Here is a 25,810-nt window from a genome sequence, read left to right as displayed (position 1 = left end):
AAATAAGAGGCCTTCCTGCCTAATCTGCCTCTTTCTTGTTTTGTTTGATAAACACAGTAGCTTCTGGTTTGAGAAACCACCTGGAGTTAGACCACAGGGATTGATGGAAGATTGAAAAGTTCAATTCCAATTAAGGCGTTCCAATTCAGATTAAATAATCAAACCAGAAGCTACTGTGTTTACCAGTCTTACTGCAGAGACTTAAAAAAATTAAAAGATTGAATTTTCCCTGTTTTCCCTGTTACCAAAAGGAAGAGACCTTTACCCCTCTACCCTTTCATAGAGAATTTTCTTGAACAAATTTATAATTATAAATCCTTCCTATATCTCTTTTATATGTATATAAGTCTTTTTAAAAGCTAAACAAGCCTCTTACCAGGTACAACTCAGTAGTTTTTCTTAAGGTCCTGGGAGCCAACTCTTTGAAATCTAAATATCCAGGAAGATAGTGCCCCATATCCTCTCACCATAGAAGTTAGCCTAGGCTCGTTGCTCCAAGCTAAAAGTACCTTCTTGTCACAGAAATAGAAAAGTTTTCTTTTTCCCTTCGATAATGGCAATTAACGAACACAAATGGCTACCCCAAGCGTGACCTACCAAAGAAGGTACAGCAAACGGTGTGGTTACGTAGTACTATTACATGAGAACATGCACGTAATGGATTGTATCTGCTTGTCTATAAAGAAGGGTGAGATTTCTTTCTTTGCAATCGCATTAGCAATTGCCTGTGACACCCATCCCAGTCTGGTTCAGGGCTTACTGAATAATATAATTTTTTTCTACATTCGGTGAGATTTTCTGAGATGGCAGGAGATCTTAGTTTTCATTTTTCCTTGACAATATCAATTCATTTATGTCTCTTACCTTTCCTATCCCTACCTGCTCCCCCGCCTCCCCCTCCACCACCACCACTCCGCCCAGAATAGTAAATCAGGATAGAAATGCGTTCCTTACTCACCTCTCAGTTTGCTTTGACCACCAGGTGAGATAACGCTTCAGAGCGGCAGCCAGAACCACGATTCCCAGCATTCCTGGCGCTCGCCGCTCTCCTGGCTTCCTTTTCCGGTTCGGAGGCTACTGAAACCGAAAGTGCGGTGCTGTGGCCGCCGCCGGGGTGATTTTCACCTTCGCCTGAACGAGCCCTCGCTGACCCAGGTTGGGAAGCCAGACAAGAGTAAAATATGAACGGAGGAGTGGATTACTTGCTTACTGAGGAGGAGATCAATCTCACTAGAGGACCCTCAGGTATGTGCAGAAGTGATCATCGCTGGGAGTAGGGTACTTGAGGCTGTAATTGCAGAGCGGACACCTCTTATGCAGAGCCAGATTCTTTCGGCCTCGGAGAAGGCAGGCCCCAACCGAGATATTTCATGCAACGCTTGTGAGCACATAGAAGGCTATATTGGCATCCAACGTTAGCCTGAGACGGATCTGAGGAGTCCACCTCATTTTGCAGTCGGATTACCACATGTATTTATAGTCAGGAAGAGTTTCTTCCTGCTAATGGTACTAGAAAATCCTGGGGGAAAGCCTGCTTTTTAGCCAGCACCCGTGGACACCACACCCTTCCTTCCATTTGCCTGCTCTATCCCTCTTTCTATGAGAGACAGTTTAGTAAAAATGGGAGCATAAACGGTGTGGACTGTAAATGCATAGCCGTTTTCTTGGTGCTAGTATCCCTCCCTCCCTCCTTTCATTTCTGGGAAATTCATTTAGACGGTTTAACTGGAATGTTAAACCAGAAAGAGACCTTAGAGATCTACTACAGATGTTCCCAAATCTGGTTTCGCCTCCAAATTATCCAAGGTTTTTTGGTTTTTCTTTTTTTTTTAAAAAAAAAGGTTAATTCCTAGGACCCATCTCTGTGAATTTGGGTTCAATGTAGGTGTTTCTTTGGTCCTTTTCATCCCTTCCTTCCTTCCAACAAGCCCATCATGGGATTCTGATACTACCAAATCCTCACTTTCACCTACAGTGCTCTTATCTCCTGACGCACTTCACTCCACTAGGCTCTTAATAGTACTACGTGCTGCCCACTTTGGCTTTTGTTGCCTTTCCTTTACAGCTGTCTAGTGTATCAATTAAGAGCTTTAGCTTTGGGCTTATGTAGGTCCAAAAATGGTATCTAACCTCTTACCAGTTCTTTGATATTTATTAACTAACTTTACTGATGTAAGACTTAATTTCTCTTATGTAAAATGTGCATGATAATAGAGTACACTTCCTATGGTTATGAGAATGAAATCAGTTAATCTATGTAAAATATTTAGAACATTGTGTGCTAAGCACTGTGTGTTCACTACTATTGTTGTTTTTATTGTTAGTAGATAAATGGTTAGGTTAACACAGTAAATCCTGCTAAATACTGTTATTTCAAGAGTCTCCAACAACTCATCAAGTACCATGAGCTCTATCGGAAATAATTTTTTAAGTCTTTCACTCCTTTCTGTTTCCATCGCCACTACTTAGACCAGTCCATCTTTTCCCATCTGGAATTTTGCAGTAGCTTGACCACCACTCATAGATTATTTTTCATAAAATATGGCTTTCTGAATCATCCATGCTTTGTCTTTTTTCTTGTTATAAAAAAATTGGAAATCAACTTTACTTATGAGAGTGTAATTTATTGCTAATCTGCATGGTTTAATGTCATGCTTCATACGATCTCCTAAACTTTTGTCAAAGGCTCATTCAGTATGCCCAAGTCTCTGAGGTACATTTTTCTTATTTTATGTAAATTTCTCCTTCTCTCCCTGTTAATGGTTATTGACTTTTGAGGCTAACATGGAAAATTATTGTTAAACCAAAATCTGTTTTTCTGTGCTTTTCATCCATTGGTACTTGTTCTTCTCCTAGGGCCAACTGAAACAATGGTAGTTCATTTTCTGATAGCCTTGCAAGTATTTAAAGGCATCTGGTTGTTCTCCTGTTTTGTCTCTTCCTTCTACAGCCTAAATATCCCTAGTTGTTACATTAGCTCTCTTGTGATGTGATTTGAAGTTTGATTCTTGTCTCTTGCTTAAGAATTTAACGTATTTTGACATGGTCCTTTTGCTGCAGTATCCACAGTATTTTCAGGATCTCCTGACTGAAGCAGAGCAGAACTCTGATATTCTCTTGCATATTCCAGTCACTAAATATTTTAAAAGTTTAGTGTAATATCACTTCACCTTTTTTTGGTATTTACATAAGTGTTGATTAATGTTCAGCTCACTATTCACTGCAATTTCTGATCCTTTTGATCTTGCAGACCTGAAGTTCTTAGTGTTACCATTTTTCTGCATTATTGGAATTAGGACAGACGTCAAAGGACTGATTAAGATAATTGTATATGCTAATGTATCTCACCTCAGAGTTGTTTAATTTCTGTTTTTTATGTGCATTTATTCAAAAATGAATGAATTTATTCACCTAGTGACTTACAATTTTTTCTAAGCATTTTCATGTTTTACTCATATAAGTTGATAAACTTAAAAGTTTAGATGAGTAGAGCCACAAACTTGGATAAAAACAGTCATTTGAAGTTTGATTAGTTCAGTTAACGAGCTTCCAAGTTTCTGTTTATCACCTCCCAAAGCTAGTTACCTGCTATGTGGTATTCCTAAGAAGTCTCACAGTCTAACTCCGCTTTTCCTCACTGTGCCATCATGAAGATACATAGGGAAGAAGTCAGTTATCACCACTAGAAGCTTCCAGTAATTTTGGTAGTCCCATAGCGTTCTTTCTTTCTATAGAAGAAATATGAAAAGCCTCTAGTTCCAAGTATGCATTTCTGTTTGTAGACAGAATTGTCACTCTTTGTTTCAGTACAGTGTCCTTTGTAGGGACCTGATAGTTTAATCAGGTAACTGCAAGAATGTATATACTTTTGCCTTTTTGTGTCAGTGTTCTGTCAGGGGCAAGAGTCTTGGGTAATTCCAGTGTTTGGGCCCATTTTGCAAGGCAAATGAACCTATTCTGTCTGATCTTGCTTACTGCAAGGGAAATAAAATCTTGGGGAAATTATGACAATGAAGTGAGTATCTGGTGAGGCAAAAGGAAGCTTGGTACGTAGCTTGGCATCTATCCTATGCCTACTTCCTCAGCCGTGTAAGGAGAGGCTTAGGCTGGATGACTTTGTAAGTTTCTTCCACTTCCAAGAGTTCATGATTCTTTGGCCCATTCCATGTGTTGTTTTATGGTTCCTGCCATTTTGAACCAACAGTAGGTGGTCTGAAGAATCAATCACAATCTCAAATGAAATGCCCTCAAGGGTTTGAAGAGTTTACTTTTTATCCTTTATGGAACACTCTTTTCTTTCTATGGGCATCCAGCTTGATTATGGTCTCGAAGCCTCCCACTTTTATCAAATTGAGAGTTCTTAATGTTGGAAAGACTCAGTTACTCTAAGAAGTATGACAAGAATCTAATTTAGCTTTTTTTCACTGTAACAGGTACATATTGGCCATAAAGACAACCCTACTTCATGTTGGATATTAGGATTGCTTGTTCAGGACTGAGTTATCAGTGAGTTTCAGCAAGTTGCTCCCGATTACCACCTTTAAAGAGGGAACAGAATCTCTATTTTTCTACTTTCTTTAAAGGAGTTGCAGAGGGTAATGGGTTGGTACAGTGTTTTAATAATGAATAATTAAGGAAGTATTCTCTTTCTGGCAGTGTGCTAGTTACTTTATATATATATATAAATTTTTTTTTCTTCACAACCACCGTGAATGGTGATTAATCCACATTATTAATTGAGGAAATTGTCTCTCAGAGAGGTTAAGGATTTGCCCAAGTTCTAAAGCCAGTAAGTTTCAAAAGCCAGGAATTTAACCCAGATCTGTTGATTATAGTGTTCCATATACTACCTCCCAGTGTAGTAGCTATGTCTAAGGAGTTGGCTCCCAGCCTTTCTCCTGACCTTTATTTTGTTATATCATGCCTTATTTCCAGAATGATTTGAGGCATCTTATGACTAACACAATCCGCAGTGGAAAGTTTTTATAGTTTGCTATTGACAGAGCTGACAGCGTATCAAGGTGAGAACCTAAAAACAGGAAACCTCATTAAGTCCAAGCATTTAAGCCTCTACAGACCTGCCATGTGCTTTGTGTTTAACCCTGAGGCTGTTGCTAACAGTTTTCTGACCCTTCATATGCCAAATAGATCTGAGAATAAAGTGCTGTATCCTTGCCCTATTTTCTCTTGATTATGTGAAGTCTAGCCCTCATTGAATTTATGTTCCAATGGAGATACGACATTCACATGTAAAAAGTTAAATCTCAGTGCAAAGGTGCAGACGGTTAAGGACTATGATGGGCATGGATGTAATAGGAGGGCAAAGGAAGTGTGTAGGGAAGTATGTTAATCTAACCCTGTGCTAGAAAAGGTGAAAGGATGGAGGCATCGGTGGGGGCCAGACTGATCAATTACAAGAAGGTGGAACTTATGTTGCTCTTATAGACAAACTTTAGGCTAGTGCCACAACCAGGGATGGCCTAAGAAGAAATAGAGAAAAGAAAATAAGTAAGCGTATTCTGAGATCAGTGAATAAACCAGCCTGGATAGAAGGAAGGGTTCATTTAGGAGAGTTAAGGGAGAAGAGGTTGCTAAGATAGGTAGAGACTGGATTATGAAGAGTTCTCAATGCTGGTGTGGAAACTTAACCTTTCTCTAAGATTCCATCTTGATTCCTTCCCCTTCCTATTCATTGATTAAGATTCAATTCAAGAGTCACCTCCTCCAGGAAGCCTTCTTTACCCAGGCTAGATGCCCCCTTATTATGAATCTCAGACACCATTTATTATCTGTCATGTATTGCCAAACTAAGCACTTTGTCTCATCTACTCCCAACAAGGAATAAATAAAATGGTTATTATCCCATTTTGCAAAGGAGAAAACCTTGACTCTCATCACGCAACTTTTTAAGTGGCAGAGTTAAGAATTGGATCCAGCGCAGACCTACTGGGGAATGGACTTGAGGACACGGGGAGGGGGAAGGGTAAGCTGGGACAAAGTGAGAGAGTGGCATGGACACATATACATTACCAAGTGTAAAACCGATAGCTAGTGGGAAGCAGCCGCATAGCACAGGGAGATCAGCTGGGTGCTTTGTGACCACCTAGAGGGGTGGGATAGGGAGGGTGGGAGGGAGGGAGATGCAAGAGGGAAGAGATATGGGGATATATGTATATGTATAGCTGATTCACTTTGTTATAAAGCAGAAACTAACACACCATTGTAAAGCAATTATATGCCAATAAAGATGTTAAAAACAAAAAAAAAAAGAATTGGATCCAGGTCTATGTGACTTAAAAATCCAGGCTCTGAACGATCCTAGAAAGATCACAGAGTCCTGTGGGAACACAGAGAGAGAAAAATAGCGTTATTTCTATATTTGCTTCCTTACTTGTGTCTCCTCTTCCCTCTACTTCAGTCTGAGCTCTTCTGATTAAAAGGATATATATTTCATCTCTTGTTTTCCTAATGCCTTGGCTGGTACATGACACAAAGTGGTCAGTAAATGTTCATGAAATGACTAGGCGAATCGATGAATATCAGAAAAGTATAATAGGATGTTGTTATATAAAGATAACCAGTAACATGGTCTATTTCAGCTTTCAAAAAGTCATAAACAAGGTTCTCCACTAAATACAATTTAAGAGAGAAGAATCAGTTTGGTCATAATGTGATATAATGGTAGGAAACTGGCTAACATTCCAGAAACAAGGAGATGGAATAAGTGGAAAAACACAGAGAGTGAGAAGAGTATATGATACAAAGAATGTGTCTCTAAAGATTGCTTCAAGGATCAATCTTATTAAGAATTTTTTCAAGATAGAAGTAGAAAGGCAAGCTGATAGATGCTCAACTATAGAAACATTTTGTAAAGCCATGTGACTAGGCAACAAAGTAGCCAATGATTGTATTTGAGTAAATGCAAAATTATTTATTGAGGAAAACTATCTATACTTGATTGATTGAATCAGAACAAACTTGGTTTCAGGAGGCTCAGAAATAAAGGGAAGCTGTTTTTAAAAATATTCATTTAGTGTTTACTATGTACACTATGATTAGGAATCATTGATACTAGGATAAAGAATAAGAAATGATCCCTATTTTAAGAATTTTGCAGTTCAGTGGGAGGATAATTATGGTAGGCATGTGCTAACTATCCTCAAGAGGTAGAATATCCAAAGACTTATGGACCTTCATAAGATATGTTCCCAGTAGAGTCAGACTCAGTGGAACATTTCAGACAAAAGACCAAAGGAAATATCAATGCCTTTAGGAAGTGTCTTAGAAACGAATTAGATAATGTCATTCTCCCCTTGTACAAAACTATGGTGTTTTCATGCCTGTTGCTATGTACAGCTTACCATATATTGGGCAAGAAGCAGCAGAATAAGAGAAAATTGAAAAGAGGGCAACAGGGTACAAATTGTAATATCAGGCAAAAATTAAGAGATCAAAACATTTTGAAAGCAAGGGAACAAGTAGAGGCATGATCTAGTAGAGACCGGACATAACAAATTCAGTGCTTGCAAAAGGGCTTATCCTGGAGTGAGAGAGTAAGGATGCTGTCGACTGAAGAAAATGCACAATCTAAATGTTGAGAAAATGCACAATCTAAATGTTTTATTTGGCATTCTTTCTGAGGACTTCAAGCCCAGAAGACAGCCTCTCAGATACCTCTGAGGGACTGCTCCCAAGAGGTAAGGGAGGAGCCAGAATATATAGGGGTTTTGAGACAAAGGCCAGGTAGTCAGAACATCAAAAGATTACCATTAATGATAGAAAACCAGATATCTCAAGTTAGGGAATTTAGGGCTTTTGTATGTATGGAAAGATGCAAGTCTGGGTTATTGAAATCGTTCCTTTGATACACACCTTAGCTATCTAGGGCCAGTATCCTGTTCTTTCCCATCCTGAGTCCCCTCCTGGTGCACCACTGGGCGTGTCTGCAGTGGCTCAGGGCTTGGCAGTGGGTCAGCCCCTTTGTCTCCATCCTGAGTTCCCTCAGGGCGCACTGTCAGGAACAGCTGTAATGTGATGGCCTGATGGCTGCCACATCCTTTGTTCACCAAAATGGCAGGCAACACTTTTCACATACAGTCCCTCCCCTTGGTCATAAATTCGACCAACATTTGGGAGACATTTCATGACTGATTTTTGTCCCACAGTGCTAGGAAGGCTCATTCCTAGATCAGGCAAAGATTCTGTTGATATGCCACTCAAGGTGCCAATTTCTGGATTAGGCCCTGTTGATAATTTAAAATTCTCTGGATCCCCCTGTCTTACTAGTTTATTATGATCCAGGAAATGTTTTCCCTTGTTGCTTCTTCCCATACCTAGAGTTGCACTATTACAATTATTCTATATAGAGTTATATAGGTTTAACTCTCAAGACATCACTAATTTTTTGGGGGGCCTGGGGTAATGCAGGAGACAACAATCTTATAAAATAGACAGGATATAAGTAATACGGCTAGTAACGTTAACAAAGTCATAGTGCAGCAGAGAGACAAAAAGCACAAATAATTTGGAAACAAAGAGAACAAATTAAAACGATAATTAGTATAACTAGTTGTAATCTGGTTGCAATAAACCATCAAGTCCACAGGAGAGCCAGCTGGAGAAGCCAAATTCTGGAGGGATGAGGAATAGGTAGATCAAATGCCCACCTAGATATTTGAAAGAGAAGCTTAGGAGCAATAAAAAGAGGCCCTGATGTACATCCTGGCACGTACTGCCTGAAACATCTTTGGTCGGTATTGACTGAAAAAAAAAAAAGCACAACCTAAAAGTTGAGAGTTATGTTTTATTTAGCAGACGAAACTGGACTTAAGCCTGGGACGCAGCCTCTCGGAAGCTCTGAGAGTCTGCTCTGAAGGGGTGAGGGAGGAGCCAGGATACATAGGAGTTTTTGCAACAAAGACCAGGTAGTCAGAACATCAAAAGATTCCTGTTAAGTAAAGAAAACCAGACAGCTCAAGTTAAGGAATTTAGTGCTTTTCTGTGTATGGGAAGATGCAAAAGTCTGGGCTCATTGAAATCATTCCTTTGATAGGCACCTCAGCTATCCAGGGCCAGTATGCTGTGCTTTCTCACCCTGAGTCTGCTCAGGGTACATCACTGGAGGTGGCTGCGGTGGCTGACTGCTTGATGACCGGCATGCCGTTTCACTCCTGAGTTTCCTCAGGGCTCACTGTCGCGGGCAGCTGTAATGTGATGGCTTGATGGTTGCAACAACCTTTGTTTACAGTGTTGCAGGCAATATTTTTTTCATTCACACAGGCCATATTCTTTGTCGCCTCCATCAGATGGGGCACCAGGATGGACAGGGACTGACCATGGGCGTAATACATTTTTTGTTGCTGCGCTATCTTTCTGTTTCTTTGAGGTTTAAGAGTTTCCCTCTTTCTCTCTTTGTCATGTTACTCTCTTTTGGGAGAAGTAACAAATAACAACTGACATATTTCATCTTTGGACCAGAGAGTCTCCAGAGAATATAATAGTTTTGGGTGAAAAGATGCCTAGTCATTTAACCTCTTGAATCACTTTTTTGAATCATTCATTCATTCTTTCTTTCAATCTACACATTTATTGAGCAGTGACTGTAGGGCAAGTTTCTGTGCTAGGCACTGTGGCTGCAAAGAGAACTGAATTTTAATATAATTGCAGCGAGTAGTAGAGCATAGTGATTAAGAGCCAGAATGCCTGTGTTACTAGCTATGTGCCTTGGGCAAGTTACCTCACTTCTCTGTACTTTGATTTCCTTAGCTATAAAATGAGAGTATTAATAGCACCTATTCAGACTTGTTGTGAGAATTAAATGGGGGTTTTGTTTTGTTTTGTGTTACAGATACTTTTATAGTGTTGATTCTGTATCAGGCACTCTTCTAAGCAGTTTACCAAAGATAACTCATTTAATTAATTTAATGGTGCCTGTCATTACTGCTGCTGTGTGGAAAATAGATTTCAGAGGAGCAAGAGTTGAGTCATCCAGGAAAGGCAGGCTAACCTATGTCATAGGCATTTTAGGGACATTGGGCTTCCCCTTCTATATTTCCCTCCTTTTCTTTTGTGCCTTCTTTTTCAGGTTATGAAAAAGCCTGCTAGAGGCTCACAGAGACGTTATTAACCTTGCCGCATTTCCCCAGAATTAGAAATGTTAGGAATTCCTGGCTTAGGTGTTACTTCCAGTGGCTTTAACAGTCGCTTGCCACCAACTGAGGTTTGTATGTGTCCTAGGTACTGTGTGGGCACAGGAGATACAAAAATGAAAAACAGCCAATCCCCTGTGCATGGATGTTTATAGCAGCTTTATTCATCATTGGAACTATTGATAATTACTGCAATAGTGTAAAGAGTTAATTAAGCAAGTAATTTAAGTGAAATGTGTTTCTAGGCAAAAGGAAGAAGACATCGAAAATCTTGGAGACATGGAACAGCTGTGTGTGTGGAAGGGTGACAAGCAGGGAGGTGGTAATTATTATTTTTTTTAATTTAGACTTTATTTATTTAGAGCAGTTTTTGTTTCACAGCAAAATTGAGAAGGTACAGAGATTTCCCATATCCCCCATCCCCACATATGCATAGCCTCCCCCATTATTGACATCCCCCACCAGAGCGGTAGGTTTGTTACAATTGATGAACCTACATTGATTGACACATTGTAAATACCCAAAGTCCATAGTTCATATTAGGGTTCACTCTTGGTGTTGTACATTCTATGGGAATGTACAAATGTATAATGACCTATGTCCATCATTATGGTATCATGCAGAGTATTTTCACTACCTTAGATCCTCTGTGCTTCACCTATATATCCCTCTCTTCCCTCCTAACCCTGGTAACCACTGATCTTTGCCTTCTCCAGAGTGTCATATAGTTGAAATCATACAGTATGTAGCCTTTCCAGATTGGCTTTTGTCACTGAGTAATATGCATTTAAGGATCCCCACATCTTTTCATGGCTTGATAGTCCATTTCTTTTTAGTGCTAAATAATATTCCATTCTCTGGATGTACTACACTTTATCCATTCATCTACTGAAGGAGTTTTGGTTCCTCTGAGTTTGGGTAATTATGAATAAAGTTGCTGTAAATATCCATGTATAGGTTTTTGTGTGGACATAAGTTTTTTTTTTTTTTTTTTTTTTTTTTAAAGGTTTTTATTTATTTATTTATTTATTTAATTTTATTTTTGACTGTGTTGGGTCTTCGTTTCTGTGCAAGGACTTTCTCTAGTTGCGGCAAGCGGGGGCCACTCTTCATCGCGGTGCGCGGGCCTCTCACTATCGCGGCCTCTCTTGTTGCGGAGCACGGGCTCCAGATGCGCAGGCTCAGTAGTTGTGGCTCACGGGCCCAGTTGCTCCGCGGCATGTGGGATCTTCCCAGACCAGGGCTCGAACCCGTGTCCCCTGCATTAGCAGGCAGACTCTCAACCACTGCGCCACCAGGGAAGCCCGGACATAAGTTTTTGACACGATTGGGTAAATACCAAGGAACGCAATTGCTGGATCATATGGTAAGAGTATGTTTAGTTTTGTAAGAAACTGCCAAACTGTCTTCAAAAGTGGCTGTACCATTTTGCATTCCCACCAGCAGTCAGTGAAAGTTCCTGTAACTCCACATCCTCACCAGCATTTGGTGTTATCAGTGTCCTGAATTTTGGCTGTTCTGATAGGTGAGTAGTGGTATCCGATTGTTGTCTTCATTTGCATTTCCCTGATGACATACGATGTGGAGCATCTTTTCATGTGCTTATTTGACATCTGTATATCTTCTTTGGTGAGGGCAATTATTAAATTTTGTTGTTACTGTATAGTGTAGAGCAGAGAGGGTCCAAAGCTGGCTAGAAAGGTAGGTTATGAGGATTTTGAGTTTAAACTTCATCTTCTATATCAGCATTTTTCAGTTCTTTTTAACTTTCAACTTTCATTCACATTAACATCTTGAGACTGTGCTTAGAATTTTAAAAAAATCATTTTATCATATTTGCAATGAAAAGATACTGTGTGAGAAGTAGGGTACTGTAATCACATTTTTTGCCCAATTATCACCAAATAATTGGTGCTTCAGGTAACTTTAGACTGTCTTTTATTATTGATTAATAATAAGAGTCAATGATAGTTGCTTAGGATACTTGCATTTTTGCACCTAAGAATTACCAGATTCATTTTTAAATCAATTTTATTGCAGTATGATTGACTTGTAATAAAGTGCATTCATTTTAAGTGTAAAGTTCTAAGAAGTTTGACAAATAATATACACATGTGTAATCATGACTCATCACTTTAGAAAATTCTCTGTGTGTTCCTGCAGTGGGCCATTTCACCCCATCCTCTAGGCAACCACTGATCTGATTTCTATCACAGTAGATCAGTTTTGCCTAATATAGACCGTCATAGAAATGGGATCATATAGAGTGTATTTAGGCTTCTTTCAGTCATCTATGCATTTATTTGTTATTACTGAGTAGTATTTCATTGTGTAAATATACCACAATATACCACATTATGATTATGCATTTACCTATTAATGGACTTTTGGGTTGTTTCTGGGTTTTGATTATTAAAAATAAATCTGCTGTGAGTATTCATATGCAACTCTTTGTGTAAACACGTGTTTTAATTTGCCTTGGTTAAATACCTAATAATTGGGAGTGGGTTTGGTGGGTTTTATGGGTAAGTGTGTGTTTAGCTTTAAAAGAAACTGCCAAACTTTTTCAAAGTACGTGTGTCATTTTACAATTCTATCAGCCATGTATGACAGTTGCAGTTATCTCACATCCAACATTTGCCAACATTTGATATTATCATTCCTTTTTATTTTAGCCATCGTAGGGGTTGTGGAGTGGTTTTTTATTTGCATTTCCCAGATAACTAATGATGATGAGCGTATTTTATATGTTTATTGGCCATTCATATATATTCTGAAGTATTTGTTTAAGTCATTTACCCATTTTTATTGGATTGTTTGTTTTCTTATTATCAGATTGTAAGAGTTCTTTATATATTCTGGGCACAAGTCCTTTGTCATGTATATGTGTTGCAGATATTTTCTTTCGGTTTGGCTTGCCTTTCCTTTTTGGGAAGTAGGGTTTGTGTTTTGAAGAGTAGAAGGCTTTAAGTTTTATGAAGAACAGTTTGTCGAGTTTTTTTTTTTTTTTCTTTTATGGTTGTGCTATTTGTGTAATGTCTAAGAAATCTTAAGTACCCCAAAGTAAAGAACATCTTCTTCTATGTTTTCTAATAGAAATGTTATAGATTAGCTTTTACATTTAGTTCCAAGATACATTTCAAATTAATTTATTTTGCATGTGTTTGAGGTTAATCATTCATTTTTATCTCTATCTCATATAGATACACAGTTGTCCCAACACTTATTGAAAACATTATCCTTTCACCATTGAAATACATTATCTGTATCAAAAATCAGTTGACCATTTATATGTGGGCCCAATATTGATCTCAATTTGATTCCATTAGCCTGTCTTTCTCTATACAAATACCATAGTATGTTGACAAATGTAGCTTTATAGTAAACCTTGAAATAAAGTGTGAGTCTTCCAATTTTATGTTTCTTTTCAAAAATGTTTTGACTATTCTAGAACTTTAATAATATAAGTTTCAAAAAAAAAACCCCAGAATATTAATTTCCATGTAAATTTTAGAACCAGCTTGTCAGTTTCTACAAATATATCTCTGTTGGATTTTGATTGGGATTACATTAAAATTATCCATTTTATGAAATAATGCCATTTGCAGCACCATGGATGGATCTAGAGATTATCATACTAAGTGAAGTAAGTCAGAAAGAGACAAATACCATATGCTATCACTTATATGTGGAAGCTAAAATATGACACAAATGAACTTATCTACGAAACAGAAACAGACTCATAGACATAGAGAACAGACTTGTGGTTGCCAAGGGGGAGGGAGGGGAGGGGAGGGATAGATTGTGAGTTTGGGATTAGCAGATGCAAACTGTTATACATAGAATGGATGAACAACAAGATCCCACTGTATAGCACAGGGAGCTATATTCAATATCCTGTGATAAACCATAATGGAAAAGAATATGAAAAAGAATGTGTATATATATATATATATATATATATATATATGTATATATATGTATAACTGAATCACTTTACTGTACAGCAGAAATTAACACAACATTGTAAATGAACTATACGTCAATTTTAAAAATATAAATAAATAAATAAAAATCCATTTTGATTTAGAGAGAATTGTATCTTAAAAGTGCTAAGACGTCTAGTCCAGGACATGGTGTATCTTCATTTATTTAGTTTTTTATTGTTTCCCACAATTTTTAATATATTTTGATTTGTCATTCAGCTAAAATGTTTTCTATTTTCCCTTATAATTTCATCTTTAACTCATAGGTTATTTGTTTTCCAAACATTTAGGGATTTTTTAGATATCTTATTGTTGAGGACAATGTTTGTGTCCCTCCAAAATTCACATGTTGAAGCCCTAATCTCTAATGTGACTGCATTTGGAGGCAGGGCCTTTACTGAAGTAATTAAGGTTAAATGAAGTTATGATGATGGGGCCCCGATCCTATAGAATTAGTGTCCTTATAGAAAGAGACCCAGAGAGCTCACTCTCTCTTTGTGTATAACAAAGCAGTCATAGGACCAGAGAGCAAGATGGTGGCCACCTACAAGTTCAGAGAAGAGACCTTAGAATGAAATCTGTCTTGCTGGTACTTTGATCTTGGACTTCCTTAGCCTCCAGAACAGAATTTCTGTTAAGTCACTCAGTCTGTGGTATTTTGTTATGTCAGCCCAAGAAGACTAATATAGTTATTTTTGTTGATTTCTAATTCATTTCTGTCTTGAAATTTATTGAGACTTACTTTCTCGACCTACCATCAATCCTTGTGAACATTCCCTTTGCACTACAAAAGAATGTTTATTTTATAGTTGCTGAGTATGTTGTTCTGTAAATGTAAATTAGGTCAAGTTCATTCTTAGTGTTGTTCAAGTGTTCTATATTTTTGCTGACTTTTCTGTTTACTTGTTCTATCAATTACTGAGGGAGAAATGTTGAAATCTACAATAGTCCTTTTTGACTTGCCTTTTTCTCATTTCAGTTTTTGTTTCATTGATACTCAAATTCTGTTATTGGATACATTCATATCTAGTGTTTTGTCTTCTTATGAATTGACTCCTTTTTTAGTAGGAAATGCCCCTTTTTATCCCTTGTAATACTCCTTTTTGCAAAGTTTACTTTTTATTAATACGGTTAGTCCAGCTGCTTAGTATATCTATGTTCATTCTTTTAATTTTAAGTTGCATTTACCCATGTATTTATGATTTCTGGTGGTATTCATTCCTTCATAGAGATCAAAGTTTCCATTCAGTATTTTGTTTTTGCCTGAAGAATTTCCTTTAATATTTATCATAATGTAAATCTGCTTAAGACACATTCTGTCAGCTTTTGTTTTGCTGACAAAGTGTTTATTTTGCCTTACTTTTTGAAGGCTGTATTCACTGGACATAGAATTATAAGTTAACTTGTATTTTTCTTTTAGCATTTTAAAGATGATGCTTCATTGACTTATGGCTTGCATAGTTTCTGAGGAGAAGTCTATTGTCATTCTTAGCTTTACTCCTTTGTACTTAAGGTGTCCTTTTTCCCTGTGAACTACTTTTAAGATTTTCTCTTTATACATGGTTTTGAGCAATGTGATTATGATATGTCTTACTGTTTTTTTCTTTTGTATTTATCCTGGTTGGGGCTTGTTGAGCTTCTTCGATCTGTTTATATTTTCATCAAATTTGAGCCAATTGTTTTCTTCAGACATTTTTTTCTATCTCCCTTTTTTCCTCTCCTTCTGGAACTCTAGTTACATATATATTAAACCATGTCCTGTTATCCCACATGTTACTGTGGTTTCCCTATTATGTCTTCTCACTTATCTTTTATTCTGTGGTATCAAATCTGTTGTTACTCACATCTAGTGTATTTTTCCTTTCAGATATTCTAGTTTTCAAACCTATAAGTTTCATTTTCCTAAAAAAATCTTCCATTTTCATCAGTAGAACAGGATAGAGAGCCCAGAAATAAACCCATGCATATATGGTCAATTAATTTATGACAAAGGAGCTAAGCGTATACAGTGGAGGAAGGATAGTATCTTCAATAAAAAATGTTGGAAAAACTGGACAGCCACATGCAAAAGAATGCAACTGGCCTACTGTCTTACACCATGCACAAAAATCAGCTCAAAATGAAGTCGACTTCAAGACTGGGGGAAAAACTTCCATTTTCTCATTATGTTTGACTTCCTTTAATTATTTCCACATAGTTACAATAGCCTTTTAAACATCCTTGTCTGCTAGTTTCAACTTCTATTATTTCTGGTTGTTTCTATTGACCAGTTATTTTCTTGATTCTAGGTCATGTTTTCTTGCTTCTTAGCATGTTAAAAATTTTTAATTAGATTCTGGATGTTGTGTTTGTTACATTGTTCAGTGTCTGCAGTTTGTTTTCTTACATTAACATTTTTAATATTACATTGTTGAATTTGTTTTGGTAGGCAGTTAAGTAACTTGCAGGTCAGTTTCACCTCTTTAGACCTGTTTGTAAGCTTTTCTAGGGTGAGTCGAAAGTAGCATTCACTTCAGCGATACTTGAGCCCTCCAAATGTTCTAAGTGGGTCTCCACTGAATTTCCTAGTGAATCACTGAGGATTTCGATTCTGGTTGGTCAAAATTTGAAAGTCTCCCTGCCTTGCGTGAACTCTGAGAATTGTTCAGCCTATAACTTACTAGTTTTTATTTGTCTAGCCTTGTGGAGTTCCACTCAATGTATACATGGCCTCTTGGAAAGACTCATGCAAATACCTGGAGCTCTTTTTTTTTTTTTTTTTTGTCTAACTTCCTCCTTTCCAGAACTTTGCCCTGCAACTTCCAGCAACCTCACCCTCCCCAAACTCTCATCCCCATTTCCTCCAACCAGTGAAGCTGCTAGATTCTATTTGGGTCTTACTCCCTGTGGTGGTGATTTAGAAATTGTCTCCACGCAGAAAGCTATGGTGATCATAGAGCTACATGGTTTTAATTCAGCAGCCTATTAAGAGGATTATATACCATGACAAAGTGCAGTTTATTCCAAGAGTGCAAAGATGGTTCAATATAAGAAAACTGGTTGATGTGATACAACATATTAATAGAATGAAGGAAAAAAAGCCCACATGATCATCTCAATATACAGAAAAAGGATTTGAGAAAATTCAACACCTTTCCACGTTAAAAACACTCAATAAACTAGGAATAGAAGGAACTTCCTCAACATGATAAAGGTCATATATGAAGAATCCATATATGGGTACGTCATAGTCAATGATGTAAGATTGAAAGCTTTTCTTCTAAGATCAGGAACAAGACAAGTATGCTTGCTTTCACCACTTCTATTCAACATAGTGTTGGAAATTCTATCCAGAACAGTTAGGCAAGAAAAAGAAATCAAAGGCATACAAATTGGAAAGGAAGAAGTAAATGGTCTCTGTTCACAAATGATACAATCTTATATGTAGAAAACTCTAAAGGTTCCACCAAAAAAACTTAGAATTAATAATAAACTTAGCAAAGTTGCAAGATACAAAATCAACACATAAAATTAGTTGAGTGTCTATACATGGGCAATCTGAAAAGGATGTTAAGTAAACATTTCCATTTACAATAGCATCAAAAATAATAAAATACTCATAAATAAATGTAACCAAGGAGACAAAAACTTGTACATTGAAAACTACAAAATTTGGCTGAAAGAAGTTAAAGGCATGAATAAGTGGAAATACATTCCACGTTCATGGATTAGAAGAGTTAATATTGTCAAGGTGACAGTACTATCCAAAGCGATCTGCAGACTCAGTGCAATCTTTATCAAAATCTCATCTGCCTTTTTGCAGAAATAGAAAACCCCATCCTAAAACTCATATGAAATCTCAAAGGACTCCCTAATAGCCAGAGTAATCTTGAAAACGAACAACAAAGTTGAGGGACTCACAACATCCTGATTTCAAAACTTGTACAAAACTGCAGTATTCAAAACAGTGTGGTACTGACATAAGGACAGATATATAGAGCTGTGGAACAGAATAGAGAGCCCAGAAATAAGCCCTCTCGTATATGGCCAAATGATTTTTGAAAGGGTACCAAGACCATTCAGTGAGGGGAAAGACAGTCTTTTCAACAAATGATGTTGGGAAAACTGATATCCACATGGAAAAGAATGAATTTGGATCCTTGCCCTACATCATATACAAAAATTAACTAAAAATGCATCAAACACCTGAATATGAGAGCTAAGATTAAAACTCTTAGAAGAAAAGATAGGGAAATTTTTTCATGACCTTGGATTCAGTGATGACTTTTTCGATATGACACCAAATGCACAGGCACAAAAGAAAAAAGATTAATTGGGTTTTACCAAAATTAATAATTTTATGACTCAAAAGACATTGTAAAGAGAGTGAAAGATAACCCACAGAATGGGAGAAGATATTTGCAAACCATATATCTGATAATGGATTAACACCCAGAATATATAAAGAACTCTTACAACTCAACAACAACAACAACAAAACAACCAGATTCAAAAATAAGCAAAGAACTTGAAGAGACATTTCTTCAAAAATATATAAATGGGCAATAAACTCATGTAAAGATGTTCAACATCACTTGCCTTCAGGAAATCCAAATCAACACCACAGTGAGATACCGCTTCACATTCATCAGAATGACTACTATCCCAAAACCCCCCAAAAATGAAGATGACAAACATTGATGAGGATGTGGAGAAATTGGAACCTTGGGCAATGCTTTTTGGAATTTAAATTTCTACAACTGCTTTAGAAAATAGTTGGGCAGTTCCTCCAATTGTTAAACATAGAATTACCATGTGATCCAGCAATTCAATTCCGGATATATACCAAAAAGAATTGAAAACAGGAACTCAAACAGACACTTGTACACCAGTGTTCATAGCAGCATTATTCATAATAGCAAAAATGTTGAAACAACCAAATGTCCGTTGACAGTTGACTAAACAAAATGTAGTATGTACATGCAATGGAATATTATTCAGCCTTTAAAAGGAATGAAATTCTGATACCTGTTACAACATGGATGAACCTGGAAGACATTATGCTAAGTGAAATAAGCAAGACACAAAGAACAAATATTTTATAATTCCACTTATATGAGGTATATAGAATAGGCAAACTCGTAGCGACAGAAAGTACAATAGAGGTTACCAGGGGCTGGGGGAGGGAGGAGTGAGGAGTTATTGTTTAATGTATATAGAATTTCTATTTGGTATGATGAAAAAGTTCTGGATATGGATAGTGGTGATGGTTGCACAACATTGTGAATGTACTTAATGCCACTGAATCATACACTTTAAAATGGTTAAAGTGTTAAATATTATGTTGCATATATTTTACCTCTAAACAAACAGTAAGTTGTTTGTCCAGTGGTGCTTGATTTTGTGTTACATATATTTTACCACAAAAAGATTAGATGAATAGTGGGTTGTGTGACCAATAGAGCTTGACTGGTGTCTAGGGAAAATTGGTGAGATTATCTTGGGATAGAAAAACCCTGCAGGTAGATAGGGGGAAAGTAGAGAGTTTGTCAATCTAGTGTTCTTAACTCAACAGTGGCTATCATCATTGGGGTTAATGGACAGTTTTGTTTCATTTTAATGAATTATTTTTTCCAGAATAACAGATTGTGAAACACTGCTCTTTTACTTATAACCTTTAGATTTTAAAGAGAAGAATCTGAAGGAAATGAAGGATTTTTCCTTCTCTATCATGATAGTAAGCAATAGGGACCCTGACTAAGGTGACAGAACTCCAGAATGACCAATTCTTCCTCTGGAATATATTATTCCTGAGGACTGTTCTACAACCATTATCCCAGCATTGCTTATTCAAGCCAGCCCCAAAACAAGTTGACTTTGCAGACTTTTTTTCTAAAGCAGTTGTTCATATTTTCTACAAAGATACAGTACAGCAAAATGGTTTGAAACTTACACTTAGCAATCAAACATCCTAACTTAGTGTCTGGGCTTTGCAAAGAGTTAACTGTGTGACCTTTTATAAAGTTACTTAATCTCTTCCTGCTTGACTTTTTAAATTCACCTGTAAAATGTGAGTGATAAACACTTCATGTGTTTGTTGAGAAGACTAAATGAGATAATGTACATAGAGTACATAGCATAGTACCTGGTACGTATTAAACGCTTAATAAATATTAGTTGTTGCTGCTGCTGTTGCTGCTCTTATTTGTAAACAAGCTCAAGATCCAGACCTGGAGACAGAAGGAGTCCACAAGACGGCATGTCTTGTTTAATTTTACAGGGCTCTTATACTAGGCACATTTTCTTTCTCTCCCAGTCCTATGATGGTGTCATTCTTATGCCATCTGTACTTTTTTGTGTTTAGACTTCTCTTCCAAATTAGAGGCCAAGCAATCCATTTTAATCTTGCCACGTTTTAAAATTTTATTGGCACATTATAACCAGGGTTCACTATGGAGTACGTTTTCATTCACTCACTTTTTAAAAAAGTCTATCGAGTCCTCGTCTTTTTCTTTCTCCCGCTCCCTTCAACCCCTTTTGGATAGTAGATGCCAAGAACTGAATTAATTATACTCTTCAGCTCCATAATACATTGTCCTCATCAGTACGTGCAAGGTCCCTCTTTGGTTTTATTTTTACCTTTCATCCCTAAACCTCACCCTGTATCCTTCCCTCACAGATAATGTGTCTTTACATGTCCTTAAATATGCATTCATTTTTGTAAATAGGTAATACTGTTCTGCATGAATGTGTTTTTAAGAAGATTTTATACTATTAATATCAACATTACATTTTAAAACTCTGTTACTCTGTGTATGATTATTCAGTGCTTCTAAATTTTAATTATCTCTCAGTTACCTGTTCCCCAAAGCAGCGCTCCCCCACCTTTTTGGCACCAGGGACCGGTTTCGTGGAAGGCAATTTTTCCACAGATGGTGGGGGGGAGGGGGGATGGTTCAGGTGGTAACGCAAGTGATGGGGAGCGGCAGATGAAGCTTTGCTCGCTTGCCCGCCGCTCACCTCCTGCTGTGCGGTCCATTTCCTAACGGACCATGGACAACTACCAGTCCACGGCCTGGGGGTTGGGGACCCCTGTCCCAAAGGATGAACACCTAAATTACCATCAGTTCCTCAATACCACAAAACATGAGGCAATTAACATATTCTTACATTACCCTTGATAGGGTTATCACATTGGTCCAAACTGAGATGCTTTTGACATTGAAGGGGACTGTTTTAATTACAGAGACAACAGGTGTATACCAAGACTCCCAGACAAATCAAGATATGTGATCCACCCTACTTATAGAAGATTTTCCTAAGACGTAGCCAATAATCAGCAGTTATATACTGGGATAGCCCTTCCCCTTCTGGTTGTTTCTAGCTGTCATCTGGTGGGTGCATGTTCTGGCCTGGTTACTGCATATTTTAAATACCACCATTGCTAGAAACTACTCATGAGGGAGATGTGTGGGTCACAGGTAAGAGACATCCTTAATTTCAATAAGTTTGAGTTCCAATCCATTCTTGTCTTATTAATAGATGGGTGGACTTTTTAATCTCTCTGTCTTCCTATATTTCAAGACTTTTCACATTTGTACTTTATATTTATTCATCCTTTCTCCATCAGACTATCTAGTTTGGGGTTGTCGCAGGCACTACTAGTTTATTGACAACTACTCTTAGTGCAGCTACTCCATATAGCAACCACTACATAGTTTATAAAGGATTTTTTCAGATTTTATGTTATTGGATGCTAACAACTACCTTTTGAGGTAGAGAGGACAGAATTTATCATCCTTATGTTACAGAAGAAGAAGCTGAGGATCAGAGATACACTGACTTGTTTTAGTCCGCATACCAGGTGAGTTATGGAGTTGAATTTGTGGCTAGGTCTTCTGACTTTAATTTACTTCTGCAAAATCTAAAAGGGACAGGAAAAAGGATAAATTTCTATTTGTTGTTGAAGCAGGGACTGTCCAGTTTAGCTTTATGTTTTCCTCAGAATATAATGCAGTGCCTGACACACAGTAAATGATCAATAATTTTTAATGAATAAGTGGACTGAGGATTACGTAGGTATCCATGGGGCCCAGGTTTAAACTGGTAGTATTGCTAGTCATTTCTTGGGCGACTCCTGTTTGTTGCAGCGATGCTTCAAATTATAGATAAGTTCAGTTTGTAAATGTTGTAACCGTAGAAAGGGACTTCATGTCAGTCCGGAAGTTCTCATATTAATTGGTGTGGTTCATTTACAATTGAAGTAGCAATAAACATGGTTATAAACATGCCTATATAATGTGATGGGGGGAGTAGACTACACTTGTTTGTTTATAGAAAATTTTGGTAAGATTTTTTTCCACTCTCCTTTTTTTTTTTTAATTAATTTTTATTGGAGTATAGTTGCTTTACAATGTTGTGTTAGTTTCTACTGTACAGCAAAATGAATCAGCTATACGTATACACATATCCCCTCTGTTTTGGATTTCCTTCCAATTTAGGTCACCATCCACTCTCCTTTTTTTAATAACTGTTCTGTAGCTTTAAATAACCAGTAGCAGAGTCCCTTTTCTTCCTAATTACTATATTGCATTCAGCTGCTTAACACATACTTCCTGTTCCCAGGATTCCCAGAGGCAGCTCTAGTGTTTGGTGAGGATGTTGGATTTCATTGAAAGATTTTCTCCAGATAGTTTTTTCCAGTAGTGAGAGAGGCTGGTTGGCCTCAACCACCTTGCTCAAACCTGTCACAGTCTTAAAGTTATTTCAAAGTCTTTTATAATCAAGGTCCACCTACCTTTCCATCTGATCTAAATTAACTACCTCCCATCCCCTTTCCAATACCTCCCACCCACTATGATTCAAATTAAGAGTTTTCTGAGGGAAACCATTTAGTAACATAAAATTTTCATACCCTACCCTTTAAAGAAGTTGAAATAGTCATCTTCCTGTGGAAGTTCTTTCTATTATGCATTCTTCTTTTCATTCTCTAGCTATAGGTACACTGTTTACGAGGTATGATATTTCAATTAGACATTTCCTGCTGCTTCCTTCTTTGGTCATGTGTTTCCTTAAATCATAGATCGATTCGCTAGTGCTTATGTTAATACTGTGAGGTCCACTTATAAGCTTTCCTCTCACCTTTTTAAGTATCTGTTTTCTGTTGAAACCAGTAGAAGGCTACTGATTATGGCTGTTTTTTCCAATTGTGCCGCCAGATATTTGTTTTTCAATTGTTTCCTAACTATCTCCTTTCTCTTTGCACTGTGGCTTTGAATTCTATAGTACCTGACATAAAGAAAGCCCTAGGGAAGTTCCCTTTTCTTTCATTTCTTCTTATTGCATAGCTAAAATCCCTTTATAAATGGTTTTGTAAAAAGAAGTCCTTCCCACAACTTAGTGTTTGGTCCATGGAAAAATTACCTTGGTAGTCAATTTTCGTTCTTTTTTTAATTCAATTTTATTTTATTGTGGTAAGAACACTTAAATGAGATCTACTCTCAACAGATTCTTACGTGTCTATTAAGGCTGTTGTTATCTATAAGGCACAATGATGTACGTCAGATTTCCATAACTTCCATCTTGCATAACTGAAATTTTATCCATGTTTAAAATAATCACACATTGAAGTGAAGAATACAATGGTAATTGTCGGGGGCTAGGAAAAGGGGGAAATTGGTAGTTGCTAATCAATAGGTTATCAGTTATCTATAGTGAATAAAACTTGGCAGTCACTGTACCCAAGGATGTGGTTATTTGTACTTGAGGTATAAAAGGAAAGAAGAGTGAATTTGGTGATTTAGTCCTGTCATGAAGCATAAGTTACCTTTTTAGTTCCCAGGTTTTCTGCCAACGCCTACAGTACTGCCCCCTCAATTCAAACTAGAAAAAAAAAAAAATGAACTCCCAAGGTCATTTCTTCCAAAGCACCACCATCCACAAACTCACCTGAAGTTAGGAGAAGTATTGAGGGGATGGTTTGTTTAAGAGTCTCTCTCCCACTAAATAAGGAACAGTTCATTTGCTGATTAGTTAAAAGCATAGCTTCTTCTAAGCAGGAAAGTCAAGATTTGGGTCCTCTGAATGCCACCAACAGAATCAAAATCAAATGTGAGCAGAAGCACATCTTAAAAGAATCACCATTATTTTTTCACTGAGCTCAGTATAGATCTTTCTTTTTATATTCACCTAACCATGTTGATCATTGTGTTTGTATTTTTAGTCCTGCCTGGTCTGAGTGGGCAACTCGCGGTACTCTTGACCTCTGTTGGTGATACTAATCATTGACCTTGCCCATGACTAGCCACCAACTACATCACAGTCTTAACTTCCCCACCTCCTACCCCCCCCACTCCCCAACCCCCACCCTTGCCACAAGGCCTTTCCTTTCTCCTTCTCCTCATCTTCTCTAATCCCTTTCCTTCTTCTTCACCCCTATCTCCTTTACAACTCCTCCATGATTTTCTTAGGGCTGGGCTTCAACATCGTCGGTGGCACAGATCAGCAGTATGTCTCCAATGACAGTGGCATCTTCGTCAGCAGCATCAAAGAGAACGGGGCTGCAGCCCTGGATGGGCGGCTCCAGGAGGGTGATAAGATCCTCTCGGTGAGAACTGGCTTCCGCCTCCTTCACTGTCCCTGGCTCTCTAGACCCTAGTTCCTACCCCCAACTCCTTCCTTGGGAAGATTCCTGCCTGCCCTTTTGCATCAGGAAATACAGTAAGGAAAACTTGAGAATGGGTTGTTAAGATTAAAGTATAGTATGTAGTTAGAAACTATGCAGTTTAATATTTTGACAGATAACTGCATTCTCTCCAGAACACTGGGAACTAGGCTCCATGGTGAAGAGGGACTTGAAAAATACAGGGGTTAAGAAGAGAGCCATATTACTCAAAAGGCTTTGGTTAAAGGTAAATTATTGAAAAATGAGAATGGTTAGAAAGTTTTGAGCACTCTATGCCAAGCAATATGCTGAGAACTTTAAACTTATTTAATATTGTAGCAACCCTATGAAGTGGTACAATTATTATGCCTATTTTGCAGCTAAGGAAGCTGAGGCTTGGTGAGGTCAAACAGCTTGCTCAAGGTCATTCAACTAGTGTATGGCAGAGGACTTGATCTGTGAATTTGGAACCTCTACTCTTAACCCATGTACTATATTGCCTCCTAAAAGATAAGTGAGGAGCTAGGGTTCGTTATGCTAAACAGAAAGTTACATGGTTATTTAATAATAGAGTTTATGTATGGTTCTGTATAAAAATTGAAATTAGTCTTTTCTATTAAGGGTAGAATTAGGGAACAAAAAGACATAAACCTCAATGTGAGAGAATTTATTAGACACAAGCCAAGATAAGGAGCCTTTCTTATGTGAGCCATCACCTCAGAGAGAAAATAAATTATTTGAAGGCCACTCAAGTTTTTTAAAAAGGTATGGTAGGAGATACATGTCAATGAAAAGAAAAGTAGATATCTAAAAAACTGAGCTCACTTGTCTTTAAAATTTTTAGCAAAGAGGACTTGACTTTATCAAAATAAAAGAATTATTACAAAGATCTCTACAAGATATAAAATACTACAAATATATGTACGACATTGATTCAAGATTATGTTCTAGCCAATTAAGGAAAAAGTATGTGAAAGAAGAGAGGAAGAAATGCCAGGCAAAGAAAAGGCAATAATATAAGACTGATAACGGAG

At 37.4% G+C, this 25,810-nt stretch overlaps 1 protein-coding gene across 4 annotated transcripts in view; it reads left to right on the top strand.

Annotated features, from left to right (window-relative positions):
* Positions 1 to 25,810, top strand: part of LOC118889654 (synaptojanin 2 binding protein) — a 93,397-nt gene that overhangs the window by 41,805 nt on the left and 25,782 nt on the right. For all 4 annotated transcript variants that reach the window (XR_005018591.1, XR_005018590.1, XM_036841622.1 and 1 more), the window contains exons 3-4: positions 983 to 1,245; positions 24,583 to 24,719. Coding sequence is in view for 2 of the 4 variants with exons in the window: in XM_036841622.1 (XP_036697517.1) it covers positions 1,182 to 1,245; positions 24,583 to 24,719 (201 nt within the window). In the remaining 2 variants the exon portion in view is untranslated. The remainder of the gene's footprint in view (positions 1 to 982; positions 1,246 to 24,582; positions 24,720 to 25,810) is intronic.

Source organism: Balaenoptera musculus, chromosome 2 (genome assembly GCF_009873245.2).
Source record: "Balaenoptera musculus isolate JJ_BM4_2016_0621 chromosome 2, mBalMus1.pri.v3, whole genome shotgun sequence".
Classification (NCBI taxonomy): domain Eukaryota; kingdom Metazoa; phylum Chordata; class Mammalia; order Artiodactyla; family Balaenopteridae; genus Balaenoptera; species Balaenoptera musculus.
Note: the sequence above shows the minus strand (reverse complement) of the source record. Positions and strands in the feature narration are given on the sequence as shown.